Genomic DNA, 18,885 nt, shown 5'->3' on the forward strand with positions numbered 1-18,885 from the left:
AGACCAACATACTTCCGCTTCAGAATGCAATGCAGAGTGGAGTGTAGCAGTGTTAAGCACATGAACTATAGAGCGCAGTATCCTGAGTTTGACTCCTGGCACTGCTATGAATTGAAAAATAAGTTCTAGGCAAGTAAACATACTGGAATGTGCACTTAATAAAGCATTTTTAACTGACATGGTTGTTTTGAGTTCCAAAATGACATAATGTAAAAAACTCAGAAGGCTTTGACAGATTTTTTTTTTTGACATTTGTTTTTTTATTTATTTTTATTTTATTTTTAACTTTACAATAACAGATGTTATATTAATTGGCTCCTTAGATTTATCATAGAACTTTTAGACTCTAAATACTTAATAATGTCATTGATATGCATAGACAAACACTCAATATTAAAATTAAAGAGGGACAGAGCCTTGCATCCAATTAGGAACCAGAACTATTCGAGAATGTCAAGCATCTATCTTAAACATAAAGAAGTACTAGTAAAATAAGTACTTCTAATTAAGAAGTACTATTAAGATAGGTAACTCCAGGGCTGGTAGGTAACCATAAGGTTGGAAAAAGCTCCTCTGAAGTGTATCTCCTAATTCACTGACTCTTCATCACAGCTTCTCCAGGTTTGGGATTATATCAATAAAATACGATGTACTCAAAGGATGAGTCAGAACCAGAAAGTGTTTGGTTCTCTGTTCAGCTCTGTACCAGTGGAGAAAGTAGTTTTCTGCTTCTGTTGTTTGGCTCTTTGGTTCTTCTAAATCATGGCTGATTCCTTAAAGGAGTTATTGCCCTGTTATCATCTCCATCCTGTGATGAATATTTGTTCATGTGTCATCAGTGGTCATTTTATGATGAGATGAGATTGGGCACATTCAGGGTGGTATGGCCGTACCATCAGCGGTCATTTTAGATCTGCCTGGAGGGATAAGTGAAGACTCTCCACTCCTCACAAGACAGGAGGTATGTTTGTATTCCAATTCATGAAAATCTGATACTTCCTCAAAGAATACACATGGGGAACACATATACTTCTAAATATCGGAGAATTCTCATGGAAATGAGTTCTCATTTTTCATTACTTCAGAAGCAGAGAATATTAATGGGAACTCCTCAATTCACTATTTGGTAGAAACCCTACTGAGTGTCTCATCACTCAGATAACAGCTTCAGAAATATATTTAGGAATTCTATACATATAAATGAAGGAAAGAGAAATTAAAGATAAATCACAAAAGTAGTATGTAAATAGAACTGGAATTTAACATAAATGTAAGGTAAAAACTACAAGTAAATTATTTTCCTTCATTGAGACATTCATGTAAAAAAGAAGGTGGACTACTAACTAAGGAGGGAAACTGAAGAGAGACAATACTATTAATTGGGATAATAATAAGAAATTAAGAATTAAAAAAACCCTTGGAAATGTGAGGGAGCCTTGCAAGTGGTTTTGACTGTGGAATCTCTGGGTTTTTATTTGACCATTATTGGATGAACTTTTAAAGACAGAGACAGGTTTGGGGGAAACATCTGTGCCAAATTAGACAAAAAAGGAAAAGAGATGGTACTTTTATAGCAAAGTCATAAGATGAAACCATGGATAAGAATGTTGAAACTTAAGAAAGCAAAAAGAACATACCTACATTTAAAAGGGATTAAGAACCTGGAAATCTTTATATTATACACAAAAACATGCGGAAACCAAAAAGCTGTTCTCAAGTTGACTGGTCACAAGAGATCTTGACTGATGTCTACAGAGGACAAACTGAAACAAATCTAAGATAAAAAAGAAATAACTACATTTACAGATGCCTGGGTGTGAGGACAGAGTCATACAGACAAAGATATCTGCATAAATAGAAAAAATTCCTACTGGTAACAGTGTGCAGGAGAGGTGGAAGGCATCACAGAACACTGGAATAAAGTGTCAATGTAATTACTTCACTGAAGCCTTGAGTGTCCTAGGCTAAAAACCAAGGAACTTCCAAATGTAAGCTGGCAAAAGAACACAGTGAATGAAACTGACAGCTGGTTGGATAAAACAGGCATTTCTTTAGTCTAAATCTACTATTAAAACTTTAACAACAACACAGTATGAGTTTTGGTTATACTCTGCTGAGAGTTCAGCACTATAATCCCCAGTAACTAGAGGATGGTTTAAATGAGCTGTTTCGGGTTTCTAATGCTATACGTATGTTTGGGTCAACTATGGAAAAACAGATTAACCATGCTAGACTCGGACACTGTGCAGTAATCAGTTCATAGATACTATAAATTTATTTTTAAATAACACATTTAAAAGTAATTTCTAAAATTTAAATTGCTCCTTCCCACCAAAACTTAAGCATGTCCCCAAATTCTAAGAAATTCCTCTTCTTCTATTATTTATAAGTCAAGACTACTGGTTATGTTTGTTAAATGGGACTGAATCAAAACTGGTTATAACTAAAATGGATGCCATAGGAGAAGAATATGAACATAAAATATCAACGATGTGGAAATCTCTGATCAAGTCTTCTTGTTTCCAGATTCAAGTTGTGAATCCTTTGCTATGGTTCACAGACCATAAGAATCCCGGAAGCTTCTTCTGAATGAGCTGAATGCTGAGATAAAAACTGGTTCCACAATAAAAACAGCTGTTTCCAATTGTGGGAAATTTATTTACTGAAAGCAATGCATTTCATCTGACTCACCAATTAAACGCAGTACAAGAATGATTCAGAGTCTGTGCTGGTGGATTTTTATGCTAAAAAGTCCATGTTTTTCTCCCTCCAATTAGGTTATTTCTCAGTGCCCAAATCAGATAATTCACTGAAATGGAATTCCTCTGGAAATTCCCAGAACTGTACTAATCACCACAATAAATTTTCTGATTTCACTGCCACATGTTCACACTTCACTTATGAGCGTATCTTATATATCACCCCAGAGAAATTGTCAGAAATCAGAAAATTCTGATCAACGTCACATTCAGTTAAAAAGAAAATAAGACTCAATATACTGTGCTTCAACCATTATGCTTCTACTATAGTAAATAAGCTTTTTCCAAACAAAAAGATTTGAAAAGACCCTGATGTTGGGAAGGATTGAAGGCAGGAGGAGAAGGGGACAACAGAGGATGAGATGGTTAGATGGCATCACCGACTCAATGGACACGAGTTTGAATAAACTCCAAGAGTCGGTGATGGACAGGGAGGCCTGGCGTGCTATGGTTCATGGGGTCACAGAGTCGGACACGACTGAGTGAACTGAACTGAACTGAATAGGTTGCAGGTTCTAGCACGGGAAGTTAGCTATGAATTGAAAATGCTGAAAACCATTGATTGTGTCTGACACTCCAGTCAGAAACTTCCTCACCAGTCCTATTTCATGTCTACTTAACAAAGATACTTAAATAAACAGAATTAGTTATCAAGAACTGGGTGAAACCAGAAACCTGGCCACATTTAAGAGTATAACTTTACTACAAGTTTATTTGCATCAAGCTGATTTTAGACTTTTAATATATAACAGTGTATTAATAGAACAGTATGAAAATTAAAAAATAAGCTATCATTTATAAAACAACTAGTTTTCTTTTCAAAGCTTTCTGAGATATGTTTAGTTCAAAACTGCTGAAGTGATTAAATCTGTTTGATTCCCTACAATGAAAACAAGGAGAGAAAGGTTAAATGCCTTGTTCTAGACTGTGTATCTATCATTTCTGCCTGTGCCCTGATCTGATTTATTCAACATAAATGATCAAATATGCCTGTTTTATTTTAACTAACCCTTATGATAAATCTACTCAACACAAATAGTAAAGAATATTTTTTATTTTTGCCTTAATCAGTTAGAGATTGGTTTCATTTGACAATCAGTACTTAAAAAAAAAAAAAAACTAAACTGATTGTTTGGAATAAATTTAAGCTTACAGAAAAGTTATAAAGTCAGTTATCATATGTCTTTTACACTCAACTTTCCTTAATGTTTTACTTAACTATGGCATATTTGTCAAAACTATGAAATTGACATTGGCATAATTTTTCCACTCATGTTCTTTTCATGTTCCAGATTTTAATCTGGATATCACTGTATTTAGTATCAAGTCTCCTTAATTTTCTCTGATCTGTGACGGCTGCCTCAATCTTTCCTTGTTTTTCCAGGTCTTTGATATTCTTCAGAAGTACTGGCCAAGTATTTTGTACAAGGTCCTCCATTCCTGCCCCTGCTCCTGTTTTTTTGAAGTTTTCGTATGTTTACACTGGGATTAAGGGTTTTTGTACAGAGTAACACAGAAATGAAGTTCCCTTCTATCACATTATATCAGAGGATACATATTACCATCATGATTTATCATTGATGAAATTACACTTTCACTCGGTTTAAAGTGCTCTCTGCTAGGGGTCTTCACTGTAAAGTTACTACTTTCCCCTTTCCATAATCTGTTCTTGGGAATTAAGTCACTAAGTTCAGTCCATATTCAGGAGTTAATTTTCACCTTCTTGAGGGAATAGTCTACATACATTATTTGGAATACTTCTGTAATGATGATCCACTCCAGTATTCTTGCTTGGAAAATCCCATGTACAGAGGAGCTTGGATGGGCTACAGTCCCTGGGGTCCCAAAGAGTCGGACACGACTGAGCAAATTCACTTTCACCTTCTATTTATTTACTTAATCATTTGTATCAGCACAGACTCATGAACATTTACCTTAATCTTAGGTTATAATTGCATAATGTCATTATTTAGTTGCTTAAACTGTTCCAGCTTTGGGCACTGGACAGCTGTTTCAGGATAATAATGTCCCAAAGCTAACTGACCATTTCGGAATACATGGTAGATAGTTTTTGGACATTTTAACAGGAAAGCAATTTATGTATAATGAATCTATCTCCAAGTTATGTATGGAAAAATTATCAACTGACGACTGAGAAGATCAATTTAATATAACATGCAGTTTAGTTATGCTCTTTTTATACTTTAAGAAGGAAAACTATTTGACAGAGACAATTTCAGATCGAGAAGACGCAGTTATTTCCTTCAGAGAATACAAAATTATAAGGAAAGAGTAAATAATAAACCAATCAGGATTGCTACAATGTTTAAAGCTATAAGAATTTTAACTGCCCACATTTCCCTATTATTTCCCATTCATTCCTTAACCTCCAGAAATCTAACAATTGCCACTATGGAAATTGCTCTTAGATTACAGAAGATAATCTGCTAAAGCAAACTGTCTTTCAGTCTTTATCTAAATGATCAGCATCTGACACTCCTGAGTACAAAACTCCCTTAGGAAACCCAGCGTGTTCACCCTAAACATTATCATTCCTGCTCTTAATTCCTTTAAACAACCACTGATCTAAAACTTTACCTTCAGGTTTGATTTCTCTTTTGAGCTACAGATTCGTATATCCACTAAACAGCATGAAAGTCAAATCCATTTTCCATCTCCAGTCTCCTTTTGCATACCACCTTTTATTTAATTAGGCTTCCCTGGTGGCTCAGATGGTAAGGAATCTGCCTGTAACACAGGAAACCCAGGGGATACCCGGAAGATCCCCTGGAGAAGGGAATGGCTACCCACTCTAGTATTCTTGCCTGGAGAATTCCATGGACAGAAGAGCCTGGACAGCTACAGTCCATGGGGTGGCAGAGTCGGACATAACTGAACAACTAATATTTTCTTTTAATCACATCACCATTCAACCAACTGCCTGAGAGAGGTATCTTAGAGACATTCTAAAATCTTCCCTCTTTCTTTTCTTTACGACTTTTAAAAATCTATTTCTGGACTTCCCTGGTGGTCCAGTGGTTGGAAATTCACCTGCCGATGCAGGGGACATGGATTTGATCCCTGGCTGGGGAGTATTCCACATGCTGAGGGCAACTAAGTTCACGCAGCACAACTACAGAGCCTGTGCTCTAGAGCCCATGCTCCACAATGAGAAGCCACCGCAATGAGAAGCCAGCATACCACAACCAGAGAGTAGCTCTTGCTCGCCACTAGAGAAAGCCCACATGCAGTAACAAAGACCCAGTCAAGTCAATAACAAACAAACAAAATTACAAAAATAAAATCTATTTCTTCTGAATATTGTTTTCTCTATCACTTCCTTAGTTCAGGGCCCCATAATATTTCACTGAGACAATATCCAAACTGGTCTACCTGATCTTTCTCTAATCCATCTATCAAAGTGCTATCCATATGATCTTAGCAAATCATTCTACTTTAAAACCCTTAATTTCCCACTGTCTATAAGGTAAACTCCAAACTCTGTGGTATCTTACATAAACAAGAGGCTCTATGTTCCCCATCTATCTTTCCAAACACATTTCCTGGTCCCATATCAGACTATTTACAGTTACCTAAGTACAGTATCATGTCTCCAAAATCCTCCAAAGCTTACTTCTCTATGAAAAATAGTCTTTACCCTTTATTCTTTGCACAATAAACTCAAAATATCTTCCTGGTTCCTTTTAAGTGAGTCCTTCTCTGCTCCCTAAAATATGCTGTGAGTACCTCAACTTTAGGAGTTATCAATTACTATTTGTATACATGTTCATATACTCCAATGAACTATAAATTCTCTGAAGGCAGATATTACATCTTATTCCTTTTGTTTGCATTCCTTGTATCTGGCAAACAATAGAGACAAAATAACTGCTGAATGGACAGCTATCATAATAGTTAAGATTAAAAAACCAAGTTCTTAAGCTTTGCCTAAATAAAACAAATTCTGACTTTCAGTGATCAAATTAGAAGATATGCCACGATTTAGCACTTTTTCCTTATTATTTTCATTAACTGAAAATCTTTTTCTCAGCTGGTCTTCTGTGAATAGGTAAGCCAATTTTCATGTCTGTTAAGACTTTCATGTCTGTCAAAGCTGTAAGAATTTTAACTGCCCACATTTCCCTATTATTTCCTATTCATTCTTTAACCTCCTGGAAAAAAAAAAAAACCCTGTTAGTAAATCAAGACACATTTCTACCCACTTAACTAAAGAGTACTGTGAAGAAGAGAGATTCCAAGGTACAGATCAATTAACAAAAGAATTTAAATTAGACTTGTGATAGAATAAAGAATACATGTGATCTCTGCCTCTGACTCCTGGCACATAACTTCAAAAAAAAATCTTGGAATTTCCTGATAGTAGTGTCTTTGCTATGTCTAAGAGGTGGCTTAAGGTGAACCCTAAGATTCCTTCAGGATGGAGGCTGGTCATTAGAGACCAACCACAAGATTAGACAGTTGCAACTTTGGGTGAGCCCAACCTGCAGAGGATGGAGATGGATTAGAGACTGAGTGCAAACACGTGGCCAATGATTTAATCAAGCATGCCTATACAATGAAACCCCAATCAAAATTCTGAACCCAGAGCCTTGTGAAGCTTCTTGGTTGGCGAACATAGTGATCTACTGAATGACACACCCATATTTCAGAAAGAGGGCATAGGAACTCTTTGTCCCTTTCTCCACACCAGCTATTGCCCTATTCATCTCTTCAATTTCTGATCTGTATCCTTTATAATAAAACTGCAACTGTAATTACAGTGGTTTCAGTGAGTTCTGTGAGCCATTCCACCAAATTATCAAAACTGAGGGCTTAGGACTTTCCTGGTGGTCCAGTGGTTAAGAATCTATCTGCCAATGCAGGGGACAAAGGTTTGATTCCAGATCCAGGCAGATCCCACATGCCATGGAGTAGCTAAGCCCCTGTGCTACAACCACTGAAGCCTAAGCACTCTAGAGCCCGGGAGATGCAACAAGAGAAGCCACTGCAATGAAAAGCCTGCAGACTGCAACTAGAGAGTAGCCCCCAATCACTGCAACTAGAGAAAGCCCACGTGCAGTAATGAAGACACAATGTAGCCAAAAATAAAATAAATAACCCATTTCAGGTTTTTTTTTTTTTTTAAATGAAGGGTTGTGGTAAGACCTAAACTGTGGCAGGTTGGACAGAAGTGTGGGTGGACTGGCGACACTGAAACTTGCAGCTGGCATCTTAAGCGGGGGCAGTCTTAAAAAAAAAATCTTTGCTCTTAAATTGTAAGGTCTTCTCTAACTCAAGGTGATTAGTATCAGAACTGATCTAAATTAGAGGAAACCCAGTTGGTGACAGAGAATTGATCAGAACAGGAACTTCAGTTCAGTTGCTCAGTCATGTCCAACTCTTTGCGACCCCATGGACCGCAGCACGCCAGGCTTCCCTGTCCAGCACCAACTCCCGGAGCTTGCTCAAACTTATGTCCATCGAGTCAGTGGTGCTATTCAACCATCTCATCCTCTGTTGTCTCCTTCTCTTGCCTCCAATCTTTCCCAGCATCAGGGTTTTTTCCAAGGAGTCAGTTCTTCACATCAGGTGGCCAAAGTATTGGAGCTTCAGCATCAGTCCTTCCAAAGAATATTCAGGACTGATTTCCTTTAGGGTTGACTGGTTTCATTGCCCTGCAGTCCAAGGGACTCTCAAGAGTCTTCTCCAACACCACAGTTCAAAAGCATCAATTCTTTGGAGCTCAGCTTTCTTTACAGCCCAACTCTCACATCCATACATGACTACTGAAAAGACCATAGCTTTGACTAGATGGACCTTTGTTGACAAAGTAATGTCTCTGCTTTTTAATATGCTATCTAGGTTGGTCACAGCTTTTCTTTCTTCCAAGTAGCAAATGTTTTTAAATTTCATGGCTGCAGTTGTCATCTGCAATGATTTTGAAGCCCAAAAATATAACAAAGTTTCTCACTGTTCCCCCATCTATTTGCCATGAAGTGATGAGACCAGATGCCATGATCTTAGTTTACTGAATGTTGAGTTTTAAGACAGCTTTTTCACTCTCCACAGAGGTCTTACTATGTTTTATTTTTTAAAGGAAAGAAATAAGACAGCTTCTTATTCATTAAGCAGGTATTTCTGCATATGTCAGATCTCCCTGCTATCTCAGTCCCTAAGGTCCCTGAAGCCAGATGTGGATCCATCCTTTCCACTCTAACCCCAATAAATGGCCTCTTGGGTGACTTTATTGTCCATGAAGGTGATATACTTGACACATTCAAGTCATTTCCCTTCACCTTCACCTCAATTTCCCCACTTGTTATAAGCTTCTTCTCACAACTCTTAAATTAGGGGCCACAGCTTTAATATTCCTTGGAGCCAGATAAACCACTTCAATAGTTAAACTGGGTCATATCTAACACACATCAGGAAACTGTGAAGACTGAGGCAAATGGAAGACTGCATGCCCCGACTAAAGACCTGGGGAGTGGAGAGGGGGTGCCATTATTGAGACCCAACCTTGACGTCATCCAGGAAATATGGATTAAGTGTTGTCAGATGTTCTGATTTCTTTTCAAAGGAAAGTAGAACTCTGAATAGTTATGTGAAATCTCCAGATTTTAAAATTTCAGCATTAAAAAAAAAAACTATAGAAATCACCATAATGGGTCATATACAAACCAAAGGTCGATGGTTTTTAACCACTACTTTAAATAATGAAATTGTTCAAAGCTACCCAAGGCTCTCTCTTTTTCTCACTCTGTATTCTCTGTAGGGAAATCTTTCTCTCATGATGACATGCAGATAAACAGATAAGCAGATTCATAGATATATAGTCTGTCTTGTTACAGTGCTTCTACAGTGTGAAACAGCTCCAGAATGACAAAGAAGTTGTGTGAGTACATACATGATTTTTCAAAGTACATTAATGTTTTGAAACACAAGATCAGCAGCTAAACGAAGACTACATGAACACAAACTAAATGCAGTAAACCGTTGAGCAATGTAGTTTTGTTCAGAATGCCCATGCATCCTTTTGGGAACAACTGGTCACAGATATTCCTACAAATGCTTACTGTGTGTTTCCCCCAATCTTAATGCAAAAGAAACAAATAAGAACAATAAACCAGAACCAACTATATCTGGCATCAATTTATATTTATGATATACACTGGGCTTCCACGGTGGCTCAGACCGTAAAGAATCTGTCTGCAATGTGGGAGACTTGGGTTCGATCCCTGGGTCAGGAAGATCCCTTGGAAGAGGGCATGGCAACCCACTCCAGTGTTCTTGCCTGGAGAATTCCATGGACAGAGGAGCCTGGTGGGCTACAATCCATGGGGTCACAAATAGTTGGACATGACTGAGTGACTAACATGTTAACTACATTGAGCAGCTTTAACCCTTCTTTATATCTGCTTCTATAAGGCTACTTTCATCTTTCTTAAAAGTCCTATGTTTACTGTAGTATTTCATTACTTATTGAACAATTTAACACGTATTTTTACCTGCTGCTGGTATTTTCCAGAATTATTGCTTTTTTTGGTGCTCTGTTTACAGAGTTTAATAGGTTTTGAGAGTCTGTTCCTAACTGTATTGTTTCCAGACACTCTTTTACCTTTAGTGAATAATATCACCAAAGTTTTTCAAAACCTCAGAGTGAAATGCCCTTATCTCTAGCCCAAACATCTCTCTTGGGCTCCAGAACTACATACCCAAATGCCCACTCAGCATCACCATTTGAATTTTATAAAGGCATTTCAAGGTTTATAAATATTAAAAAGCAAACCTGTGCTCTCCCCAAATCCCTCCTCTTTCAGTCTACTCTATATCAGGACAATGCACGAACCTCTCAAACATTCATGAAGGAGTCTGCCAACACCCTTGTCTAAGTATCATTTTATGTAGGCTACTGCAATTGTCCACTGATTGGTTTCCCTGTAACTATTTTTACATTTACAATTCAATGTTCACGCAGAGCTAGAATGATCTTTAAAAATGCAAATCTAAAATCAAAACTTGTTTTTTTTGCTTTGGTTTTTATAAAATCAATATCTTTAACATACACTCTGGCTTTTTTCTTTCACAACTCTCTCACCATTCTGTTTTGTATTCCCTCTCCTACCACAATGAACCTTCTGACCTCTCCCCTACTTTTCCTAATGTCTAAGCTCCTTAACATCTTAAGATCTTCAAATGTGCTCTTCACCCAATCCTTAGCTTAAAAAGCTTGGTGGTTTCATATCCCTTAACAGTAAATTTTCATTCCTGGGCTATAACTAATTACTCCACCTAAAATAGGTACCCCCCTCCCCTTATTTACTCTAATGCTGTTACATTAATTGACAGCACTTAAATTAATCATGCCATTATTTGTGTGCTTACCACTCTACAGTTTGTCCTCTTTCACCAAGCTGAAAGTTAATGAGGCAAGGTATCAAGTCTTTACTCTCTACTACATAAGAGTGAGTGAAAGAATGCTAGATGTTTTGCAATTCAATAAATAAATGAATGAATGAATGGATGAATAAGGGGAAATTGTGTTCACCTAGATAACTGCTGTTCATCCTTCATTCAAGTAACAGTCTAGGGTCACTTTCTCAGGGAAGGCTTCCTGAGTTAGGCCCCCATTTCATACTTACAAAGAACCCATATATATGTATGTATGTATGTCTTTGTGTATATTTATAAACTGCTTGTCAAAATTTTTATGACATTTAATTTGTAGCTTTATTACCTATCTCCTCCAATATTAAGTTCAATGAGAACAATGAACCTGTGTGCCCTAATCTCTATTACATTACAACGGTCCACAAAGTAAAATGTGTGGCAGACAGCAGATATTCATTAACTGCTGTTGACTAATTTTTATCAAAAAATATGTTGAATGAACCTAGAGTTCGTGATTTTTTTCCCTCTTTATTACACTATTAAAAACTACAGCTTCTCTACCAAGATAGCTTCTATTTTTCAAAAGTTCACAAATAATTAAAATCAGGAACAAAAACTCTTTTCTTTGAGGGGTTTATCATTTCCTCTAATGCACAAGCTTTTAATCTTTTGGAGGAATATTAATTAACATCTGTGTGTTTACTCGGAGAAGGCGATGGCACCCCACTCCAGTACTCTTGCCTGGAAAATTCCATGGACGGAGGAGCCTGGTAGGCTGCAGTCCATGGGGTCGCGAAGAGTCAGACAGGACTGAGCGGACTTCACTTTCACTTTTCACTTTCGTGAATTGGAGAAGGAAATGGCAACCCACTCCAGTGTTCTTGCCTGGAGAATCCCAGGGACGGGGGAGCCTGGTGGGCTGCCGTCCATGGGGTCACACAGAGTCGGACACAGCTGAAGTGACTTAGCAGCAGCAGCAGCAGCAGCGGTGTGTTTACTATGTGCAAATCATTTTAATAAACACTATAATCACACTTACTTCTTCTAATAATAACCCAACTAATTCCATTTTATAGAAGAGATATTGAGGCTTAGAGGGTTTACCTGGAGAATCTGATCAAATGCATGGATTTTTTTCCTGAAAAATACACACAAGCATATATATACATAGGGCTTCCCTGGTGGCTCAGATGGTAAAGAACAGCCTGCAATGCAGGAGACCTGGGTTCAATCCCTGGGCTGGGAAGATCCCCTGGAGAAGGGAATGGCTATCCACTCCAGCATTCTTGCCCGGAGAATCCCACAGACAGAGGAGCCTGGTGGGCTACAGTCCATGGGGTTGCAAAGAGTAAGACATGCCTGAGCAACTAAGCACAGCACACACAGCAGCACATACACATAATTTTACTTACAACATCAGAGGTTTCATGAACTTTCTAGAGTTAATTTATCAGCTGGCAAATTTGAGATCTTTGACAAAGAACTCCTGACTTAGAGATATCTCTACATGAATAGGCAATGCTTCCTCTTTCTTGTTTTCTATATTCTTTTCAATTCTCAAGGCACTTTTTAGAAATTACAAATGCATTATCTAAATTTGCTTCATGTCATTTTATTCAACTAAAGCAGCTTTTCTGAAGATACCTAAAGGTACTCTGAAAAATGAAGTCCTGCTAAATATTGAGTTAAATTTTACAAAGTTGATTATTTTGTTTTCGGCCATACTGCATGGCTTGTTAGTTCCCCAACCAGGATTGAACCTGGGTCCACAGCAGTGAAAGCTTAGAGTCCTAACCACTGGATCCCAGGGAATGCCTGAAAAGTCACAGTTTTGAATGCTTAGATTTTTATTATGAGACGTACAGACTTAACAACATATTCTTCGTATAACACAGAAACACTTATAATTGAATTAGCATATATTAAAAATCCTGCAAAGTTATTAACAGATAGCCACAACACTGTAAATCAATTATACTTAAAAAAAACCCCACAAAAACCAAATAACAGTATATATATTAAAAATCCTGCAAAGCTGTTAACAGAGAGCCACAACATTGTAAAGCCATATCTCCCTAAAGAAACTGTAATGGCCTTTTTGAGCAAGAAAGTAATTTTTCCTGATTTCCAAAAGTTGAGTATTATCTCGTTTTGATAATGATCTCTCTTCTCAAAACTAAAAATTAACTCAAAGACATGCCTTATCTTACTTCTCACATCTACTGAAAACTAAACGGTGGAAGATAACATTTCAAAATACATTTATAAAAACAAAAACACAAAACATTAGAGCTATTCAAAGCTCATGTACATGTACCAGGCAACCAGTAAGCAAAATTCACCATTTCTCTAACACAAACAACTGGCAACAAAATAAACCTCTTACCTGTTAAGGTCTGTACTGCCCTTTCGCTGGAAGGCAGTGGTTCCTTTCTGTGAGGCCGATTTAGTGAAGTGTCCTGTGCAGAAAACAGTCCAGGGCTGTCAGTTAATTTCTTCCGGCCACTGGAGTTAGGGTTTGAAACTCTGCAGCTCCCTATTGCACTTGTGAAAAGGTTTGTATGTTCATCACTGCTGGCTGGATCAGAGTTGGGAGTGAATCCTCCAAGGGATAAACTCGGAGAACTTTCTGAACAGTCAATCTGTAAAGGTGTCTGCAATCCCAAGGCCAATGGACTAGATTCTGAAGGCTCTCGGTGCACCCACTGTTCTTCTCTGTTTATTAAACTTTTTGAAGGAGAGAGATGAGGGCAGGACATATGACACCGGTGCTTTTCCTTATGTTTATATCGCTCTCCAACAGTGTCCTTTCCAAATCGATAGCGCTTCAAAGATTCTAGGACGGATCTGGAAGAGCCAGCGTCCATGGAAACCTGCGGTTGCTCAGAAGAACGATGTTCTCTGTGTTTGTGCCGGTGCCTGTGTTTGTGCTCAACCATCCAACCATAGGCCATCTCAGGAGGGACGCTAGGGTAAGTACTCATGGAAAGGAGGGGAGTCCTGCTGGTTGTAAGAAAGGCCTCCTGTCGAAGTAACTTATGCTTTTTCTTATGGTATTTGGTGGGATTGAGAAGTAAATGGCCAGCATGCATATAGGAAGGAGGTGGAAGTGGAGTGGTGAAAGAAGGGGATGGAGGAGGTGGATAAAGAGTGGGGGGATACCTTCCATAGTAACCTAATCCTATGGGAGCAGCTGTAAGGGGTGAGGGAGAGTAAGGCATGCCGTAAGAAGGATAGAATCCAGTACTAGAGAGAGGAAAACTAAGGCTGTGCATAAAAGGCATTTCAGCCATTGCCTCCCTCATCTTAGGGGGTCTCCCTCTCTTCTTTTTTAAGTCAGGTTTTCGAATGTAGTGCAAAGGGTCTAGGGGGAAAGAAGGATGTGTATAGAAACTATTAAAGTTGATCCGAAAAATAGTTGGAAGGAGGTCTCGGGGAATAAAATGATGACTTCGATGAGTGATTCGAATTTCACTTAGGCGACTTATTAATTCCTCCAGATCTGCAATGAAGTCTGGATCCTGTCTATTTCGGAGTTGGGGGTATTTCTTTTTCCGTTTTCGTTTTTGCCTTTTCATCTTGTCATAGCTGAGGTAATCATGATTCCTGCGCTTACATTTATGTTTATGTTTTTCTTTAAGACTGCTTAGGACTGTAGAGGTTTCAGGGGGAATCAGAGAAACATGCTCAAAAGAATGCCTCCTCTTTTTTTGCCCACAAAATTTCTCTGCCCGGTCTGATGTGCTGTTATTATCTGTTCCAATTCCACTATCACTGGGAATGGTCTCATCACTATGAGATTCACTAATAGGCGAAGGAGTAGCTTCTTTCAGAGATGTGAGTTCACTCAAGTGTGAAGGAGAATTTGGCAACAAAGTAGGAGGAGATAACCGCCTCCTCCCCTTTGAGGCCTTCTTCATTGCAAGAGTCTGAATCATACTGCCCTGTCTGGAGTGTAAATGCAAATATGGCACTGAACTGGGTTCAACAAAGCCTGCATCACTACTTACAGGGCTCTGACCTCCACTAGTCCCAGAAGACTGAGAGCAAATAGGTGATGGAAGAATCTCAGAACTACTAGCAGATGAAGGCAGCAAAGGGGGAAGAATCTGTCCTAATGCCGATCCAGCTGCCTGCTGAGCTGTTTGTTCAAGAACAGCAAGGCTGGTAGGGCTACCAGAAAGAATGCCATTTAAGACAGTTTTTGGTTTTCGACCTCTCCTCTTTCCTATGTAAATGGTTCCTTTCTTGCTGACATTTATCTGTTGGCCCAATTTAGAGCCAAATGTAGCGGCAAGACTTGACACTGTATTATGGAGTTTGGATTGCACTTTCCCTTTATTACTTGATTCTACAGAGCTTGAAAGAATTTGATTCAACAGTTTCTTTCTCTTTAAAGTCTTCATTTTATTTATTTTGCGGATAATTGTTTTCATTAATTGTCCATTGTTTCTCTTGGTAATTTTTTTATCTGGTTCCATCTCAAGGTCACTCATACTACAGACAGTTGGCCTATGACTGTCATCTAGATCATCTGGATCTTGAAGTTGATCCTCACTCTCAAAGAAATCACTGCTACTTCTATGGTTATCACTTTCAGATTCAAGCTTGCTTGGACTTTCAGTGGCAACAAATGGAGCCACCGATAGTACAGGTGGCTTCATCTTGACTGGTGACCTCATTTGCCTCTTGGGTCTGCCTCTCTTTTTTGGAAAAGGAGACACAGACAGACTTTGTTTGAAAGAAGGAATCTCAATTTCCGGCTGTAAAATTGGGGGTTCTTGTTCTTCCTTAGACTGCAAAGAAAAGACTTTGGAAGCAGGAATTTTTAAAGTCCTCTTAGGTGGGCCCTCCAGTTGAGGCATCTCCTTAGACTTAGGTCTTCCTCTTTTGGGCTTATAAATATCAGACAAAAGGTCACTAGAGACACACATACTGGAGGACAGTTTGTGAGTAGCAAAAGACTTATGAGATGGTTTTTCACTATCAGTTAAGAGAGCAAGAGAAGGAGTTGTAGATTTGCTCAACTTTGGCAATCGGCGTTTAAGGAAATCATGATCTACAAATGAAGATGGTCCAATGTTTTTCATGAACTTTGCTGGCTCGGAATTACTATTTGATAGTGAACTACACGTAACATTTTTAAAAAGCTCTGATCTTTCTAATTCTAGCCCTTTTGGAGACCGGCATGTGCTTCTTGCCACCACTTTAGTCCACCGAGGTTTTCTTCCTTTCCTTTTTTTTAAGGGTTTGGACTGCAAAGTAGTGCTTAGGCTTTCAGCAACTTGGCAGTGTTTGTCAGATGCAGATACTGCACCAAGTTTTAGAAAGGGCTTGTTACTAAATAAACTAGTGAAGTTAACAACTGAAGGGGTAATTGTATGAATACTGGATTCAGAAGTCAAACTTGGCTTTTTTCCCAGAGAAGAGTTTATTCTTGAAATATCTATATGTGTAGTTTTAGAATCATTTAGCTCTTTATCAATCCCTTTACATTCAATATTCATGCTATGACCCACAGACCTATGACCAATGTTCAAATGTGTACTTTCAGAAGTAAATTGATTCTTTCCAACAGATTCAGAAATTTCTTCCATTAGTTCTGTGGTAGGACTTAAAAGTAATGGATTAGGAGTCATCTGTGAAGAAGTTTCAGGGGGACTTCTGGATAAAGGATTAACAGATACAGTAGGTGATGGGGAAGGGAGATTGCTTTCTCCTACTGCACTAAAAGGGGATTTTGCTGTAGATGCATCAGAAGCAACTCCCATTTGAAAGTCTGGAGAAGTGCAATATACAGGAGGTTGCTTTTCATGCTTTGAGGTTTCATAAGACCCCCTTTCACTGGATGAGAAACTGTCTTGCTGAATACATGTTCCTTCATTAAACATTTCTTTCTCCAAATTAATGATTTCCTTTCGAACTGAGAACTTTTCCAATATGCTTTCTTTACTCTGCCGTGTGACATTCTTCTCAAAAGTTTTGCTGGTGGCACCGTCTTTCAGGGATTCAGAAAGGTCCTGACTTTCATGACTAATGATGTTTGTACTACAAGAAGCCTTAAGTGGTTCCTGAGTGGGGAGCAGAGCTTCCGCTTTAAGGTTTATGGCATCTTTATTGACCAATCCTGTCACGGGACAACTCACTAGTTTCTTTCCAATGTCCTTATTAACTAATCCCATTGTTGAATTTGCTACAATCTTCTTTGCACAGTCCTTGGCTACCAGGCCAACAGTTGAACCCAATTTCTTTCCCAAGTCTTTATTAACTAGTCCAACCACAGTGCCAAGTCCTAGTTTCTTCCCAGGTTCCTTATTCACTAAACCTGGAACAATACCAATTCCTAGCTTCTTTCCTGTATCTTTGCTCAGCAGTCCTACTGTAGTGATAGCCCCTGGCTTTTTGCCTAAGTCTTTATTAATGAATACCGTTGTAGTGCCAGTTCCTAGTTTTTTTACAGAGTCCTTATTGACCAATCCTACTGTTGCATTAAACACTGGCTTTTTCCCAGGATCTTTAGTTACCAACCCAACCGCTGTGCTGATAGTTGGTTTTTTTATTAAGTCTTTATGTATTATTCCAGCTACAGAGCCAACACCTGCTTTCCTGATCAAATCCTTGCTAACCAATCCTGCAGTAGTGCCAGTTGCTAACTTCTTCGGTTTTGTCTTGGAAGACTTGGAGGGAGGACAAGTTGCAATGAGCTGTGCCAACTTTTCCGTTACGCTTGTTCCTCCATTAAGTAATGCCCTGTCCTTTAAATCAGGATCCCGGCTACCAACAAGAGTAGATGATGTTGCATTAATGTAATCTGTCATTTCTGAGTGTACTGGAGAAAGCTTCTTAGACAAAGGATTGTTTTCTCCCTGTGAATGAAGATGGATGGTTTCTTCAGACTGGCATTCAATGGCTGCAACATCACCTGATTTCTTGTACAACTTTGAAGGATCCTAAAATTTGAATAAGAAAAGGGTTTCAGAGAGAGTAAACCTTATATACCATTTTAGTTTAGCATTACAATAGAACTAGATGATCACATATCAGATATAAGATACGCAGTAGTGCTTTTTTAAAAAAACCTACCTAACTAGTGTTACACTAATGTCACAGTATGTTAGTTCCTCTACTACTGTATCAGAGGCTATCAAGATGCAGTCTTTCTTGACTTTCAACCACATGAACATATATATTACCAGAAATATCCCTGATATTTTTTTACATTATTTTAAAAAGGCAAATTCCCAGTCTACTTTCACCTAACTTTAGATGGACTAAATATACATTACTATATTAATTACTGTTTTTGAAAAAATAAATATTGTTAGCTACAATATCCCATGGTCCTCATTCAAAACAATGTATCACTGCTTATCTCTTTAATTGATTTGAATTATTCCAAACCAATACAGGTCAATCTCTGACTTAACTTTCACTCCTTTAACACATTCTTTATTATAATCTTGAAAAAACAGTCGAGTTTTCTCTTCATGTGAGAAGAAAAGACAATATATTCATATTTTCTTTAGAATGTGTTTTATATAAAATCTTAAGTCATAATATAAATTGCTATAAAAGTCATGAACCCTCACTATATACTTTACAAATGAATTTATAATTTCACACAACAGTATGCTTTACTTTTGGACAACAAAGATTATTTTCTTCATGTTTCAGCAAAGATTTTTTAGAATTGAGGTATAACTGACAAATGAAAGACTTGAACAAAGGTAAAGAC

At 38.1% G+C, this 18,885-nt stretch overlaps 1 protein-coding gene across 7 annotated transcripts in view; it reads right to left on the reverse strand.

Annotated features, from left to right (window-relative positions):
• The window catches only part of ASH1L (ASH1 like histone lysine methyltransferase), a 207,362-nt gene that overhangs the window by 127,803 nt on the left and 60,674 nt on the right, over positions 1 to 18,885 (reverse strand). For all 7 annotated transcript variants that reach the window (XM_070367311.1, XM_070367314.1, XM_070367315.1 and 4 more), the window contains one exon: positions 13,537 to 18,100. In XM_070367311.1, coding sequence (XP_070223412.1) covers positions 13,537 to 18,100 — 4,564 coding nt within the window. The remainder of the gene's footprint in view (positions 1 to 13,536; positions 18,101 to 18,885) is intronic.

Source organism: Bos mutus, chromosome 3, assembly GCF_027580195.1.
Source record: "Bos mutus isolate GX-2022 chromosome 3, NWIPB_WYAK_1.1, whole genome shotgun sequence".
NCBI lineage: Eukaryota > Metazoa > Chordata > Mammalia > Artiodactyla > Bovidae > Bos > Bos mutus.